The following is a 16,046-nucleotide window of genomic DNA, read 5'->3' as shown; positions in this document are numbered from 1 at the left end:
GAAAACACTGTTTTCCAAGGAAGCTGTGCAGTATTACTGTTATCTTCAAAGAATTCAATGATAAACTTCCAAGTAATCCTCATGCTACACATAGTTATCTGAAAAGTAATCTGTGTATAGCCTACACCAGTTTTAGACAGCCCAAGATCACTTTACGTATGTATGGCTTTGAGTCAAAAGGAACTTAGGATTTCCCACAAGATAGTACATCCCACCATAGTACTGGACGCCATCTTGACAGCAATTTGCTTTTTAAAAAAACTTCTGCACCACAAGAAGCTGGTGGGGGGAGGTATCCAACCTTGAGACCCACTGCTTTTTCTCCTTGTGTTCTGAAAAGCCTAACAAAACAGGCTTTCTGAGAACAATAGTAACAATTTACTTTCTACCTTTGCAGTGACCCAAATTAATACAATGGAAGCTCGGGTTGCAGATGTAATCCGTGACAGAGGCACGTCCGCAACCCGCAGCGTTTGTAACCTGCAGCGCCGTGTCTGCGCATGTGTGTGACATGATTTGGTGCTTCTGGGCATGTGCAAGCAGTGAAACCCGGAAGTAACCCTTTCTGGTACTTCCGGGTTTCCCGCGGTCTGTAACTGGAAAACGCGTAACCTGAAGCGTCTGTACAGGTATCACTGTATTTTTCTGCTCATCTGCTTAACGGGCAGCTGAAGAAGCAAGCATTACTCAATCTTAGGGCTGGTCCCTATGGAGAGGCAAATTTATATAGCTCATTTCGGCTATTCTTGTTACCATAGCATGCATATGGTGCTACACTTTATTTCTGAAAAAAACAACCAATACAGTTGTTTGGACACACTCTGCCTCTCCCTTGACACACACAGAGACACACAGAGACAATGCAGAAATGAATAATTTTTTCAAACATTATCTTTACTATGTGTCTGGCAGTAATTTTGAATACCAAGACATAGTTGCATAACAGGTCTGCCACGGAACTTGTGTAGAGTAAAATCAGCTTCAATATGAAGCTGTTGGATATCATTCCCTCAGCTTTTTACATGCTAAATATCTTCAGCAAGTGTGCATTTAAAACATAGGCATGGATGCAATAAAAATCTGTAAGTAATGCTGCATGTGAAACATAATTTTTTTAAAAAATCCCATCGATTGCAACTGTATTTCTCTATTGGTTAATTTAAAAATGGGACAAAATCATGCAGAACATTAATTCTAAATACCTTAATGACAACACAAATAATAATAATAAATGCAACAGTGTTTGCTGGGGGGGGGGGAAAAGAAATCAATTAACTCAATGCCACCTCAAATAATGTTAAGTACTCAGTATTATTTTGATTCAACAGGGGTAAAATCCTCACTTTTGGGGTGTCAGCTATGCCACTTTAGGCTGGTGTTTTCTTGCTTATCCCAGCAGCATGTGCTACAGGTTCCGAATAAACCAAGGACCAGACTAGATGGGAACAGACAAATCGCATTTGTTCGCGTGCCTGTTCATGCATAAAGAGACAGGGAGAGGAGGGTAGGGTCTTTTTTAAACAGCAAAAGTTGGGGGTAGCCTCTCTTCCCACCCACCTCCACCCTCCTGTGTCACCTCTCCAAGTTTTGTTGCTCTATGCACCGTTCCGCCGGCTCAGCTCCAATACCAGAAGTGAGCCAGACAAGGGGGGGAGAGCAATGAAGCACAACTGAGAAGGCTTGCACATTTCAGCTCTCCTCAGTCACATGTGGTTTTTGTTATAAAAATTAGACACTCCACACTATTATACGTGAATGGGGTGGCCATGTAAATTAACAAAAGCAACTGTCCCCAATCGCATCTAGCTTTTCCGTAACCAGTCATCAACACAACTGCTCTTCTGCGGGTCCTATTTAGTTTTCACAGGGAAAGGTCTTCTCGGTGGAATCTACCCCATTATTCAGAAAGAAAAATGGCTGCTTAAAGTACCCTTGGAAGCACAGCAACAGCATCAGCAAACACTGGTGCTGCTTGCAAAGATTCAAAATAAGCTGTCTGATCCAAGAGAACACAAACATCCATGCCCCCCCACTTTAAAAAAAAGAGAGCAAAATTATGATACATACACACAAACTGACATTTGTACAGGTTACTGACATATTCCTGTTTCAAAAAATGGCATCAGTAGTAATGAAATGTCACAGGAGTTGCTATGCTGTGTTCATCTTTGATAATGAATTTTGCATATTTGTAAAAAAATATAATGAAAATTTAACCACCCGCTCAAAAATAAAAACACCCAAATTCATTGTTTGCTTTATGGGAAGAGGTGCACAGGCAGGGTGTCCCGTCCGTAAGGGCTGGCCCAGTCATTACAGTAAATGGCTGACCTACATGCACAGTTGTTTACGTGTGTGAATCCATTAAAATGCAGGGGGACCCATGGGTGCAGGGTGCACATACAAAGACCCTGTAATGGGCAAACCTTTTTCTTGTACCAACCCTATTTTGCACTGCTGTTACATCATTAAGCCATGTGCAGGGCTTATTTCAAAACATTTAACGCCAGTCACCGGGGACGAGGGGAGTGGGGAATACTACATATATTTAAGCATCAGGCAACAACAATGGCTATTTCCAGCCCAACTGCACTGGGCAAGCTGAAAGTTTAGAATATTGTTAATACACAAGAGAACTCATGCAGTTTGGTAAAGTTTTGTAGTAATTTTCACAGTTGCAGTTCTCTCTAGTCTCATTGCACTTTTGATAAGAAGGTGTTGGGGGGAAGAGAGTCTTGACTGAAGTTATTCTGAGTAAGAGCTTGAGCTGGCCGTCTTCTTTTTTTTCTTTTTGCCATGTTTCTTGTGCTTCTTCCGTTTTTTTGTTTTATCCTTTAAGAAAATGTAAAATATCATGAACGGTCACAGGATACTGCAGTCGATTCACTCAGATATAGGCCCCGACTAAGCATATGTGTTTTCAAAGGCAGGATTAACCAAAGCTATTCTGAAATTAAACCAAATAGAGAGTGACACCTACTAAGCAAAACAGTGTTTGAGGCCCCAGTGTCAAACCTGGGCATATCAAATAAGCTGGAGAAAAATCTAGCTAAAAATCCAGGCGATGTTGTTTGGAAACCTTTTGCCAAGCAAGCACAGTTGGCAGCACTGTCTTTAATGGTCTGATTCAATGCAAATTCATTGTTTAGGTCCTTATTTCTGTGCCATATACAAAGTCAGGATAAGTAGGATATAAAGCAATGCAGCCAGTCAGGTGATTGCCACCCTCAGCTCATTTGGGAGAAAGGGGAGGGATGTAAATTTAATAAATAAATAAATAAAATTCTGCTCAGAGAAACTCCAGGAGGAGTTTGTGCCAACACATATTTATGCAAGTCTTAAATTTAAAATCAGTTTTTGTTGGAGGTTATTTGATAAGCAGGAAAATGCTTACATTTTTCTCTTTTTCTTCACTGGTTTTCTTCTTTTTTGCTGGTACCTATGTGGAGAGGAGCAGAGTAATATTTTCAAATATGCTGAAATACACATACAACAGCAAAATACCAATATTGTCTAGTACTACTGTGGAGAAATAACATTTCCTGTTCTCTCAAATATGCAGAAATCTTCATTTTTCCAACGATAAAGTATGCTATTCTGTACACAGCTTCACAATTCTTACTTTTTCAGGTATGGTGTGTGTGTGGCAATTAAAAAGCATCCACAGAGGCCCATACTAGGAACATCCAGGTGGGAAGGATGTCCTGCTCATATGATTTATTCATTCACATTCACCTGGAATGGCACATATGACAAAATAGCTCCCATATCTCTGAAGGGACAAGTTGAACAGGATATTTATTTGCTGAATTCATTTGTTTTCACATTAGCTTTTGGCTTTATAGGCATACCAACCTCCTCTGTGTGCTCTGATTCTGATGAGGACTCTGTTGATAACATGCCATCCCCACGATCTGCTTTTTTCCTTTTCCTTTCAAGGCTTTTGGTATCCTATGAAAGATAAAAGCAACATTTTGTGTACTGAACAATCAGAGGAATATACAGTGGTACCTCGGGTTACAAACACCTCGGGTTCCAAACACTTTGGGTTACAGACTCCGCTAACCCGGAAGCAGTACCTTAGGTTAAGAACTTTACCTCAGGATGAGAACAGAAATCGCGCACTGCAGCACGGCGGCAGCAGAAGGCCCCATTAGCTAAAGTGGTACCTCAGGTTAAGAACAGTTTCAGGTTAAGAACAGACCTCTGCAACGAATTAAGTTCGTAACCAGAGGTACCACTGTATTACGAACAACTGGCTTAAAATTCATTTGAACATTTATTCAAGGGCAACGAGACTTTAAGCTAAAAATTAAAAGTTAAAACCTGAGAGGACAAAATGCATTCATGTATTCATAGCAGTGACCAGAGGAGAAATGACCACTGGGAGGAGCGCAGAGAGAAGAAGCGCCATGGTGCATCTGCAGCAGCACAACTGGACACCTTTGTCTGCCCCAGCTGCAACAAAACATGTCTCTTCCATATCGGTCTACAGCCCCAGGAGGAGCTGCAACCTTCTAACAGCTTGGCTTCACCCCCAGAGGTACATTCCTCTATTGTCTCCTGAGACAGACAGATTCTAGGCAGTATAAGAAACCTGAAAGTTGCTTTATACAAATAAAGGTGCATAATAACTAGCCATTTTGATAAGTAATGGCAGAAATTCACTGATGAGAAGTGAGAATTTCACCACAATTTTCAGAAAAAGCCCAGCCCATTAGGACGCTCATTGACATTCACGGTTCAGAAAAGTTTGCCCTGTTTGTCAAAGTCTTATTTCCAACAGCGAAAGAAGCACTTATGAAAATCTGGATAATCAAATTCCAGCTGACAAGTGCTCTGAATAGAGACACTAAGCTTCTACATGAACCCTAAGTCTTGAGGTAGTTGTTGTTGTTTTACAATTTATGAAAGTATTTTACCTTTTCTCTTTCATAGTCTTCCTTTGCCCTTTTATTTTTTAAGCTGTCCTAAATAAAGAGATGAAAAGTAGTTATGGTATAAAAGATAGCCCTTGTGCTGTCAGTGGTTATAAAATCAATGCTACCTGAAGGCTAAACATTTCCTATGATGAGAAATATGACTCTTGCACAGTTAACAATTTATTGGTACTCTGGAAGATGGATGCTCATAACAAAGCTTCCAGTCATGCAGAAACAGCTGCTGTATTATTCTTACAGTACGGGGGGGGGGGGGGTAAGGCTGTTCTTAGTTGGTCAGCAACTACATTTGCCAGTAGGTGAATCTAGACAAAAGGACAGAAGGGAACGGCACACTCCCTGTGACATGCTATCACACACCCACAATGTACCACCCACCCACTTCTAACTGATCTTGGAAATATCACTCTGGAAAACAAAAGCAGGGATATTAAGATACTGCATCTGATGAAGCGGAATCAAGTCCATAATTTTCTTTTATTTTTTGCCACCATGAACTATATGTCTTTAAGGTGCCATGAGATTCTACGAAGTTTTAAGGTATCTTCAGTAGCAATGTGTATGGTGGGGCAGTAGGATCTCTCACCAATCCGCTTCTCTCGCCAGTGCCACCACATGGCACCATCTTCACTGCTACTCCACCCCAGCATCATCCAGGTTAACAGTAGCAATGCCACCAAGTGCTGGGTGGGCGGCTCTGTACCACTACTCACACCGCTACTTAGGAAAATGTCAAGGTGACTAATACAATAGGACACTTTACCTTGCCGTCCGAGTCAGAATCTGAACTAGAGTTTTCAGATGATTTCCGTGAGGAGCGGTGCTTCTTCTTTCTTCTCTTTTTCCCTTGTTTCTTATCCTAGCCACAAATATTTTAAGAAAACGGTTTGATTTTGTTCACGGCAAATCGTTATCTAAGCACTGAGCTTGGAACATTTGGGCATCGACTGTACTGCTACACAAGGATGGCTGAAGCTTACACAGGCAACCTGATTTTTAGTCATGAAGATTAAATCCAACAGTTTTCATTGTCCAACCAAACACTACAGTTCTTGCCTCGTTGACTCAAGTTTAAACATCCAGAAGGTCATTAGCATAATCTTTCAGTGAAAAATTAAAAGGGCAGATGCAGCCCATAAAAGTACACTGATAGCTGCATAAACACCTGTTTAAAAATCCATACATGAGTTCAATGGGGATTTGCTCCCAGATAAGTGGATATAATATTGTATCGACAGTATCAGTACAAAAAGATACAAATTCAGCTCACACTAACTTGAACTATTAATGTACTAATTATTGCAGCTCAGCTAGTTTGGATCCTGTTTTTCTTAGTTTGCAAAACCTTGAAGGGTTCTGCTGGAACCCTTACCAGAGACTTTCCCCAGCACAGTGATTTGATGTTTTATCTACTAATGCTAATCATTTTATTGTTGTTCTGGCTGCTGTTTTTTTTATATTTAGTTGGATCACTTGTCTCTGGAAACCATGGAGTGGATTGGTCTCGGTTTCCATTCAGAGTGCTTAAGCTTTTAAAACTCCCTTGATGCTTTTTTGCATTTCTCTTTGTTGAACAACAACACTGAACGCATTGTTTTGGCCAAGGGCTCGCTTTGTACATCACAATTCTACTCTGTGACAAGCCAAACTGAGGCCAGAACTACACTTTGCGTGGCCATCTTGTGTACCGAAGAGCTCAACAACCAGTTCTTTTCTGCCAGGGAGCACGAGGAGGAGGTGATTTGCAACGAAGAAGCTGGAAGCAGAGGAGAGGGTGCCTACCCCTCAACATCTTTCCACTAAGATTCCTCCAACCTACTTTTCACACAGCCGGGTAGCGATATCCACATTTCTATCTTATACAGGACTGGAACCTAGGTTAGGGGGGGAAAGGCAGGTTGCAGGAGACAAACAGCAGGTGGAGAAAGGTAAACACCCACTCCAGTAATTGCCTTCTCTTCTGCAAATTACCCCACCTGATGCCACTTTGCAGACAAGAAGCAGTCACTGGGGCTTTAATACATGAGATGGCTGCCTAATACAGTTTTGGCCTGCACAGTGTTAATAAGGACACAGCCTTTTAAGCTTTTGCAGCACTCTATCTTGCCATCTTCAGAAGAACAATGCATGCTAAACATTTAATCCTGCAACGATGCTTAGAGCTCATTACATTTAGGCACACCAATACTTTAAGGGCCCTCAACAACTTAATCAATGCACTGCCTCGAGGTAACATTTTCATCTCTTCCACACACAGAATGCTCATTTTTGCTGGCTGTTTATTTAACAGCCTGTTTCTGCTCTTCCATATAAAAATAACATAAGTAGTTTTGAATTGGGGAAAAAAGCATTAAGTCTCTTACACCCACATGCTAAACACAATAGTCATTCCCTTTGAAGGAGCGCCACAGGCTTTTTACTGACTTTATTGAGCTGTAGCTCCCTCTCCTCACCTCTTTGCAAAGCCTCTACCATGTTATCTAGTTGAGATGAGCTTGGAGAAGACTAAGGAAGGAAGGACTTGGGAGAGTCAATAGAAGACCCTCCCCAAAGATGAGAGCCTATACATGGATGAAATAGATGAGATCTACTTCTGAATAATGGCTGGGAGCCCACAATCTATGCATGGCAACAACTGAGCTTCTCCCTTCTAACCCAAAATTCAGGAGCCTGTTAAGTATCCTGACTAACTCATTTCCTATGGGCATGGTTATCTGTAGGTTTTCATTACCAGATTGGACTACATTTTCCTTCCTCTGTTCAAATGTGCAAGGGCCTGCAATGTAGCAGAGGCTTCCGTGTGAGGGAGGGGAAGGGAAAGAGGCAAAAATATTGATATTCTCCTTTCGACTGCAGCCCCCACTCCCATTCCTTCAATGTAGTTCCAGATGGTCTGGAGCAGGTTTCCAGGGGGCTGCAGGAGAAATGGTCAGAAATCCTTCAACCACCCAGTCACTTGTACCAGCAGGAGCATCCCATATGTAGTATCCCATGTACAAGAACTCAATCCAAGCCAATGTACTTAGGATGAGGGTGTAGAAGACTTGAAAAAAACACCTGTTCCTGACAAGGTTGCCTTCCTCCTGATCAAAACAACACACACTGGAGTTTTTATTTTCCCCTACGTTCGAATGCAAACATATCAAAATAATTGAGATGAAAAGGGGGAACTGGCACAATTTCACAGAATGGGACAGTTTCAGTTAACAGCATTCTTACCTCATCTTCAAAATCAGAAGAACTACTGGAAGAATCAGAGCTTGATGAGGAAGAGGAAGATGGAGACAACTTGACCAAAGACAACAAAACGTAAATTTGTGAGATGCAGAATTTGTTAGATAAATACAAAAATGAACAGCCCAAGAAGATGGCCCCTACAATTACTCTCTTGACTACTAAACACTGATATTAGGATACATTCTTTAACTAAAGATGCGTCGTTTGGGTTTAAAGCCAAGATGAGGTATTAACAACACATAAAACAGCCTTCAAAAACATTTTTTTCCCTTTAAACCAGCTTTCCTGTACAATGGAACTCCAGATACTGTTGGACAAATGCCCATAATCCCCAGCCAGCAAAGCTAATTGTCAGGGGTGATGAGATAGGTATATGATGTAAAAACACCTGGGGACTCAAGGTTGGAGAAGAATGCCTTGCACATGTTTACTTAACTCCCTTAAGTTAAAATGTTTATCAACTTGTACATTGGGGAAAAACACCCTGAAATCTTTGCTCACCCTACTGGATTTCTTCTTCTCCTTTTTCTTCTTCTAAAAGGAAATAAATAATCCAGAATTAGTATGTCCATGTGTGTGTGTCACCAATGAAGTTAGGGTTCTACATTCAGTGATGTGTTCTTTGGTAGGAGTTGCACTGCCGCACTGCCAAACAGCAAAGGCTATTCAAAGATCCAGACCCGATTGCCCTTGCATAAATATGCTAAAGCTGCTTTACCTCTTTCTTCCTTGACGTGCTCTCACTTCCACTTAACAATTTCTCCCGGTGTTTTTCGAGTTCTTTTTTCCAGTTCTGAAAAAAAACAAAAACATTGGAAGTAATCAGTTGTAATTTCACGCAGAGCAGGCAGTCAGCTCCTCCCTTCAACAAATAAGCATCTACTCAAAGCCATGGATACGCGAAGGCTATTGATGGGGAATTTGCAGTGAAAGCTGTGTTAAGATTGTTGCTGGAAGAACTGCACAGAATCCTCTGGGACATTTATTGTGGTTGAAACTTCCACGGAGCAGGGTCTGCTCAATAAAGTGGTCTCGAGTCCATGAACGCGTAGGCCACAATACATTTGTTAAGGTGCAACCCTAGATGCCTCTGTTCAGGTGTAAGTCTCATTTAGTTCACTGGGACTTACAGGTATAGGGTACTCACATACCTGAGTGGAAGTCCTAATGGACTCAGCAGGGCTTATGCCTGAGTAGATGTGCACAGAATTGCACTCTTAGTCTTTGAGATGCCACAAGAATCTTTGTCATTTAAAATGGTATGGTATGTCGGGCCTTGAATATTTTTTTAACCCCCCCCCCCACAAATATGATAAAAAACCCCACAAATATGATAAAAAAGAAGCATAACAAAATAGTAAAAGCTTAAAAAAAACCTAACAAACCATAAAGCAACAAAAATAACCGGCATTTTCTCTTAACAATATCAACAATACTAGCATTATATTATTAAAGGGGTTGGGGCAGTCTGAAGCATATTCAGCCTTTCTCTCTCCTGAATATTTTTCTTAAAAAGTTGCTCTCACAAACTTTTAAAGCTATATTATTAAGAACTTGGAGAAAGTTACATAGCGTTCCACCCATCCTAAGAAATGTTGAACATCTAAATCCCTTGGTGTCACTAATAAGTCTTCATTCTCCAAAAGGTCATTATTCTAGTGTAAAAAAACAAGGCTTTGTCCTCACATACTGGGCTACAGCGGCTGTTCCTAGGAATGCGTACCTATAAGTGCTATGTCTGTTAACCTCCCTTTACTCTTCCCTTTCTCCTCGGTTTTTAAGGCTTCTGGCAAGAATTTTATGTTTGCTGGTAGTGATCGCTCCTTCGTGGGCACTATGTTCCCGTAGCACAATGGCTCCTAATAGCTTTGTCAGAGTTATCTGAATACATTTCAAAGGTATTTCAAGGTCTGACAGAGCTTTCCATTTTAGCTCTTGCTGAGCAGAACAATCTGCAGTTTTCACAGTGGAAGCTTGCAAAATGGAGGCCATACAAATTAGATGTTATCATTTCCTGGGGAGGGGGGAAACAGCATTTAGCAATAATATTGGATTGGCAAGGGATGAGATAAGCAACAGTTCCTATCACTCTGCTACAGTTTTAAAGTAATACAGTAAAAGGGCAGGCAGGTGGCTGGGGTGGGATAACAAGACAATTTCATTATGCTTCTGAGAGTAGAGCAAGAGAGAAAAAAAATCTTAAGTAATCTATCTACATAAAGTTAAACCAATAACAAACCTCATTCATCCTTTCTTCAAATTCTGCTAAGGCTTTGGAACCCTTCTTCTTCTTTTCTAGTTGTTCTTTTACTTCTTCCCTTTAACGCAAACAAAACAATATAAAGCCCTGATTTATTAAAATCTTCAAGGCAGCCAGTTGTAAATTCACCATATCTGATACAACAGGCTTGGACCCTAGTTAAGTTAACTTAAGGAAGTTGATGACCCCTGAAAATCTTCTCCAGAAGGTAGTGTTGGTGGGGAGGAAATCCTGAAAAAATATGGGATGGGGCACTGTGAATGGCAGGAGGGAGGTGGCCATGGGAAAGTTACCTTTCATGAATTTCCTTTTGTTAACTTACGTTATGATCCAAGCTATCTATTTATCTATCTATCTAGTCTGGGCAACTGCCTTCAAGCCAAAACCTACTGAGGCTACTTAGATCATACACCCCAAACTCTGCCCTCCAGATGTTTTGGGACTACAATTCCTATCATCCCTTACCACTGGCTCTGTTAGCCAGGGATGATGGGAGTTGTAGTTCCAAGACATCGGGAGGGGAGAGTTTGGGGATGTATGACTTAGATGCAAGTAATTATTCCGTGGGATTCACTTGGCCTATTATTGGCTGCACTGGCATGTGATAATAAACTATACTTTGTCCCTGCTCCTCTTTTGGTACGACCACAATAAGGAGCTTGGGAGCATTTGCTTCTACCTTCAACTAACTGTAGTCTGTTGTTATGTCTGAACCAAAACAAACTGTGATTACTCTAAACTTTAGTCTGTCTGAAAAAGTCGTTTTCGTAGTTAACATACTTGAATTGTTTGGATAAACCATAGTTAAAACCAACATAACACTTGACTATGGTTAAGAGTTACATGCAAACCAGGTGATGGCCTTCGGAACTGAAGTCCCATTCTCCTTCACAACAAAAGGGCTCTGGAAAAGGAGGAAAGTCATTATGGCCATACATACCATGTTGGTCTTGGTCTGTTCAAATAGTCTTGTATGGTAGGTCCTGAAGATGGAGCAGGACCTCGTGATCTAGCCATCGCTATGGGATTCATATAAGCCTGAAAGATTACAAAGTGATAAATTCAAAGTCATTCCACTTTGCTGACATTAAAATAGCACCCAACCTCCTATTTATAGAGAGAAATGAAAGCATTTTTAAATTAAACAACAACAGTCTTCTTCAGGCAGCTAGCAGATTCTTAGAAGACAAGTGCACAGACTTCCTTATGGGTTGATTTTGCTGTTTTGTCTTTTGTGACAAAATTCTGAGGGGGGAACCAATGCTTTATTTTCCAAGTCCAGTTGCTCTCTGACTATCAAAGAGTGTTGATTTTTAAATGGAACACATAACAAGCACTAAACAGTCATTCATTTTGCCTTTTCTCTCTGTAGTCTCATTTTCTGGCAGAAGCTGTGTACACTCAGCCTCTGGAAATCATTCTGTTCAAGAAACATTGGCACACAACCAAGGCTGTAGAAATTAGTGATAATATTTATAGCCTGGGCAAATTTTGAGAGCACCATACAACTCAGTAGCACTGAACATTTGGCCCACAGAAGTCCCTTATTTATCCTCACATCATGGAAAGGTTCTAACTTGCTTTGGGCTACTGAAGGACAGGGTGGCTTGGTTGAGACATAACCTAGTTTTATTCTCTGCCCCCTGCAATGCTCCATTCTCCTCTTCCCTTCCCTTTTCTTTTCAGTCTTGCCCCATAAGTCAATACTTGAAGGGCTTTTAAAACCACAGTTCCACATTACATCCAAACCGGAAAACTGTGATTGAAGGAAGTATTTAATTACGGTGCAAAAGAGAAGGAGAAGGGATGAGGAAGTGTTCTGACACAAAGCTAATTCTGAGTTTGGTTTACAACAAGAATGGACAGGTTTCAAGCTTGCAGGATCTACTGGATCATGCCTCAACAACAGAACATCTGCTTTGCACGCAAAAGGTCCCAAGTTTAATCCCTGGCATCTCCAGGCTGGGCAGAGAGAGACTCTTGTCTGAAACCTGGAGAGTCACTGCCAATCAGTGTAGACAAGACTGAGCAACATGGACCAAAGGTCTGAATTGGAATAACACAGCTTCCTAGGATTTCTACTTCGTTTTTTGCTAGCCCCTCGAGTGCCACCAACTGGATCCTGGTACAAAAGACCTTTCACTAAGAATTAAAAAATTCTGAGCCAGCCCAAGAATTGATTTTGAGTACCAGAACAAAAATAACCCTGAAACTTTCTTTATTTCAGCAATATAATTTTGAGTTACCTCAGCAGCAGGTATTTCCTCTTCGCCATTTTCTGGTTTAAGTTTTACAGCCCCAATGACCATAAGGCAGACTACTGCATGGACAAGCCCTTCCAGTGGTTCTCAACCTGTGGGTCCCCAGATGTTGTTGGACCACAACTCCCATCATCCCTCATCTTTAGCCTTGCTAGCTAGGGGTGATGGGACTTGCAGTCCCAAAACATCTGGGGACCCACAGGTTGAGAAAGGCTGCCAGAGATTTTGCATTTGGACAGTGCCTAACTTGTACAAAATTAGAAATCAATTGAGATTGCCATGTTCTTACTATGCCACAAATTACATATATAGCTTTAACACAGCCCATAAGGGATAATAAATAAATAAACAAATAAATAATATCATGAGCACAAATAATAAAAAATGCACAGTAAAGAGGATGTCTGGAAGGGGCCTTAGTTACTCGTATCTAACAACTTCTAGAGGTCTGTACGAGTAAGGCCCCCTCCAGACATTCTCTTTACTGTGCATTTATTATTATTTGTGCTCATGATGATACCCTACTTTCAACATTCTTTGCATATGCAATAGCTTTGGGGTAGACATAATGCTTCATTTCCAAATAGCGCACCTCCCTTGCTTCCTGTTGAAATCCTGTAATTTTTTTATACCACTAGTGTTCCAGTGTGTGTTGCCTGCTTTTGTTGCACTATAGTGCAAGAGTGCTTCTCCAGATGGTAATAAAGCAGTAACAGTGGGGAAGCATTTCCAAACAGCTAATGAAGTGGAATGATGTGCTGACGGTCTTGTATAAATCCCACACAAATACACCTTATTGTGTCAATGACAGGTTTTAGAATACTGTACACCTGCAAAAAAACAAACAAACACCAAAACAAAACCCTGGAGGGGGCCTTTCAGCATCAAATCTCAGAAAGAAACCTGAGCTTGCTTACAGCTATCTGCCTTTACCCAACAAAGGAATTCTATTTAGCAGAGATCACTAAAACCTCCTTCCTCCCCAGGCACTTCAGAACATTTCTATGCTAATGCACGAAGTGCAACCGTTCACATTTCCAATCTGTGCTAATAGCCATGAATGGCCTTGGTTCAACTTGAATACAATTATTATTTTTTTGCTTAGGACAGCTGCAGATATCATTTAGTCACTCCTGCTTTGCCTTTAGGTTTACTTGGCCAGCCTCAAAACATCAAAACCCTATACCCATATGGTGAAAAAAGCACCCCAAAGAAAGCACCGGAATTACGTATTCAAACAGGATCCCAAAAGTGGAAGTGTAAACATCAGAGGGACTAGGAAACAGGGTCGCAACCCTTACGCAAAATGCCCCGTACGGTTAAGTTCCTGCCACATTGCAATTAGATCTGCACGCCCAACAGATCCCCTGGCTGCCACCTGCCACTTGCAGGAGGAAATCATGTTTTTTTAACCTACGTACTTCAGAGACACTCCAAGTCCAATGGGGCGCAGAAAGGTCCCACGATCCCCATTAGGGTATAAATAAATATATATTTTAATGACCGCCTCCCCATCCCGGATTCCCCAACCGGGGGGTGGAGAAAGAAAGACCTGCCGTGTGCATGTCTGGCACAGTCCATCCCAACACCAGGTCCCCGTCCCCCCAAATAAACTTCTTAGGTGATCGCCAAACCATAACAACCTGCCTCCCCTCCGCCCCAAGTCTTTGACTCCCGGGTCCAGCATCCCCACCCAGTCCAGGAGGAGCCGCCGTGGGGCCTCCTTCCAGAGCCTCGCCGCCCCCCAGAGGCCTCCCCTCCAGCGCGGCGCGACTTACTCACCACCCGGTTATCCCTTTTGCCCATGGCGTGCAAAAAAACCTGCGGCGCCCGGCGCCCGGTCAGAACCGCACCGGCCTAGCTGAGCTCCCTTTCTCCGCTACCCGTCAAGTTGTTGGTTTTTTTTTTTTCCCTTAACCATCGAAACGCTACCGAGCATGCTCAGTGGCACTGCGAGCATGCTCAGTGGCAGGCCTCGAAGCGCCCCTGCCCTTCCTTCCTTGCCCACACTCGGGAGTCGGGTTGCAAAAGCGCGCTGCTGGGAATGGGTGGACGAGTTCGGCGTGTCTGAATGAGGGACTTGGGAGGCTCGCGGGTCGCGGTGCAGCACTTGTGAGCAAAGACCGATTCTGCAAGCGAAAACAGCAGTCTGGTTTGAAAAGGGGTAAAGGTGCATAAAAAGAGCCTCAGATTTAGGCAGGGTCAGGCTGCGTCACATTTACCTTTCGTCAGAAAGAACTACCAGTAATTGCGAGGGAGGGGATGGGGGGGCGGGCGTGGGAGAAAGGGAGCATGAAGGAAAAAATATATGGAATAATGCAACTGCTTAAGGGAGAGGAGGAAACCCACTCTCCGCCCTATCCGCTTGAGGTGTTCCTCGCCCCCACCCACTTAAGGGATTTCTACATTGCAGCCCCCTCGCTTGCGCCTCATGCACGTGATTGTGTTCATACCCCCAATATGGGGAACAAAACTGGGTGCTGCCGTCAGGATACATCTCGCAGGTCTTGGAAAAACACACTCCCTCTTGCAGCGTCTGGGGGGAAGAGGTTCAGAGGGCCTGCAGCGACTGCCGAGCAAGCCAGCGGGGTCTTCCCTTAAGAAGGTCCCAGGCTACATAGGCCACCCTTCTCCCAACCATCTGGTCTCCCCATGTTTTAGGCTAGAGCAGGTGTCAGCAAACTTTTTCAGCAGGGGGCCTGTCCACTGTCACTCAGACTTTGTGGAGGGCCGGACTATATTTTGGAAAATATATATACTGTATATTAATTCCTATGCCCCACAAATAACCCAGAGATGCATTTTAAATAAAAGGACACATTCTACTCATGTAAAAACACACTGATTCCCGGATGGTCCACGGGCTGGATTTAGAAGGCAATTGGGCCGGATCCGGCCCCTGGGCCTTAGTTTGCCTACCCATGGGCTAGGCTCTTGTCAGTCGCAGCCCGCAGGCCCCTCTGGAGGCTGCAAGCCTAGCAATACTGTATGCATGGAGTAAAATGTACAGCCAGAGGAATGATTTGGAAGCTGCAAACTGCAAATTGGCAGGGGACAAGGATGTCTGCAGAGATGAATAAAATAAGTAGGGCCTATCAAAGGCAGCCTTTGCTGCCTGAGCCAAATGAAAAGATGATGCCTCTCTGCCCCCCCCCCCTTCCCATATGGGAAAAAAGCAAAACTGATCAGACTGACAGTTTGAATCTTACTTCAAAACTGACAACAGAAGTGTTTTTCCGCTGCCTCTGAGGACAACAGGCCAGCTTAGGGCACCTACAGTAGGCCACAATCCGTCTAGCATCTTGGGCACATCCACACCATAACTTTAAATCCCTGTGATACCACTTT

The 16,046-nt window shown here is 42.7% G+C and overlaps 1 protein-coding gene across 1 annotated transcript; it reads right to left on the bottom strand.

Moving 5' to 3' along the window:
• Nucleotides 1-873: 873 nt before the first annotated feature.
• FAM133B (family with sequence similarity 133 member B) lies at nucleotides 874-14,645 on the bottom strand. Its single transcript, XM_082194214.1, has 11 exons — nucleotides 14,481-14,645; nucleotides 11,378-11,475; nucleotides 10,417-10,495; nucleotides 8,896-8,970; nucleotides 8,679-8,711; nucleotides 8,160-8,228; nucleotides 5,704-5,799; nucleotides 4,923-4,970; nucleotides 3,856-3,951; nucleotides 3,395-3,439; nucleotides 874-2,832 (listed from the first exon to the last, which is right to left on the bottom strand). Exons 1-11 carry the CDS (start codon nucleotides 14,502-14,504, stop codon nucleotides 2,746-2,748), a joined length of 750 nt encoding a protein of 249 aa, XP_082050340.1. The 5' UTR covers nucleotides 14,505-14,645; the 3' UTR covers nucleotides 874-2,745.
• Between the last annotated feature and the right edge of the window lie 1,401 nt (nucleotides 14,646-16,046).

The sequence above is a fragment of the Podarcis vaucheri genome (genome assembly GCF_965113315.1).
Source record: "Podarcis vaucheri genome assembly, chromosome: 12".
Taxonomy (NCBI): domain Eukaryota; kingdom Metazoa; phylum Chordata; class Lepidosauria; order Squamata; family Lacertidae; genus Podarcis; species Podarcis vaucheri.
This window is presented reverse-complemented; position numbering and strand designations above follow the sequence as displayed.

Excerpts from the sequence above, each read along its gene's own strand:
- FAM133B (XM_082194214.1), bottom strand. The coding sequence starts at position 14,504 with ATGGGCAAAAGGGATAACCGGGTG. Across the intron at positions 8,971-10,416 it reads TTGAAGAAAGGATGAATGAG|AACTGGAAAAAAGAACTCGA; the intron begins GTTTGTTATTGG and ends GTTTTTTTTCAG. Across the intron at positions 3,952-4,922 it reads AAGACTATGAAAGAGAAAAG|GATACCAAAAGCCTTGAAAG; the intron begins GTAAAATACTTT and ends TATCTTTCATAG.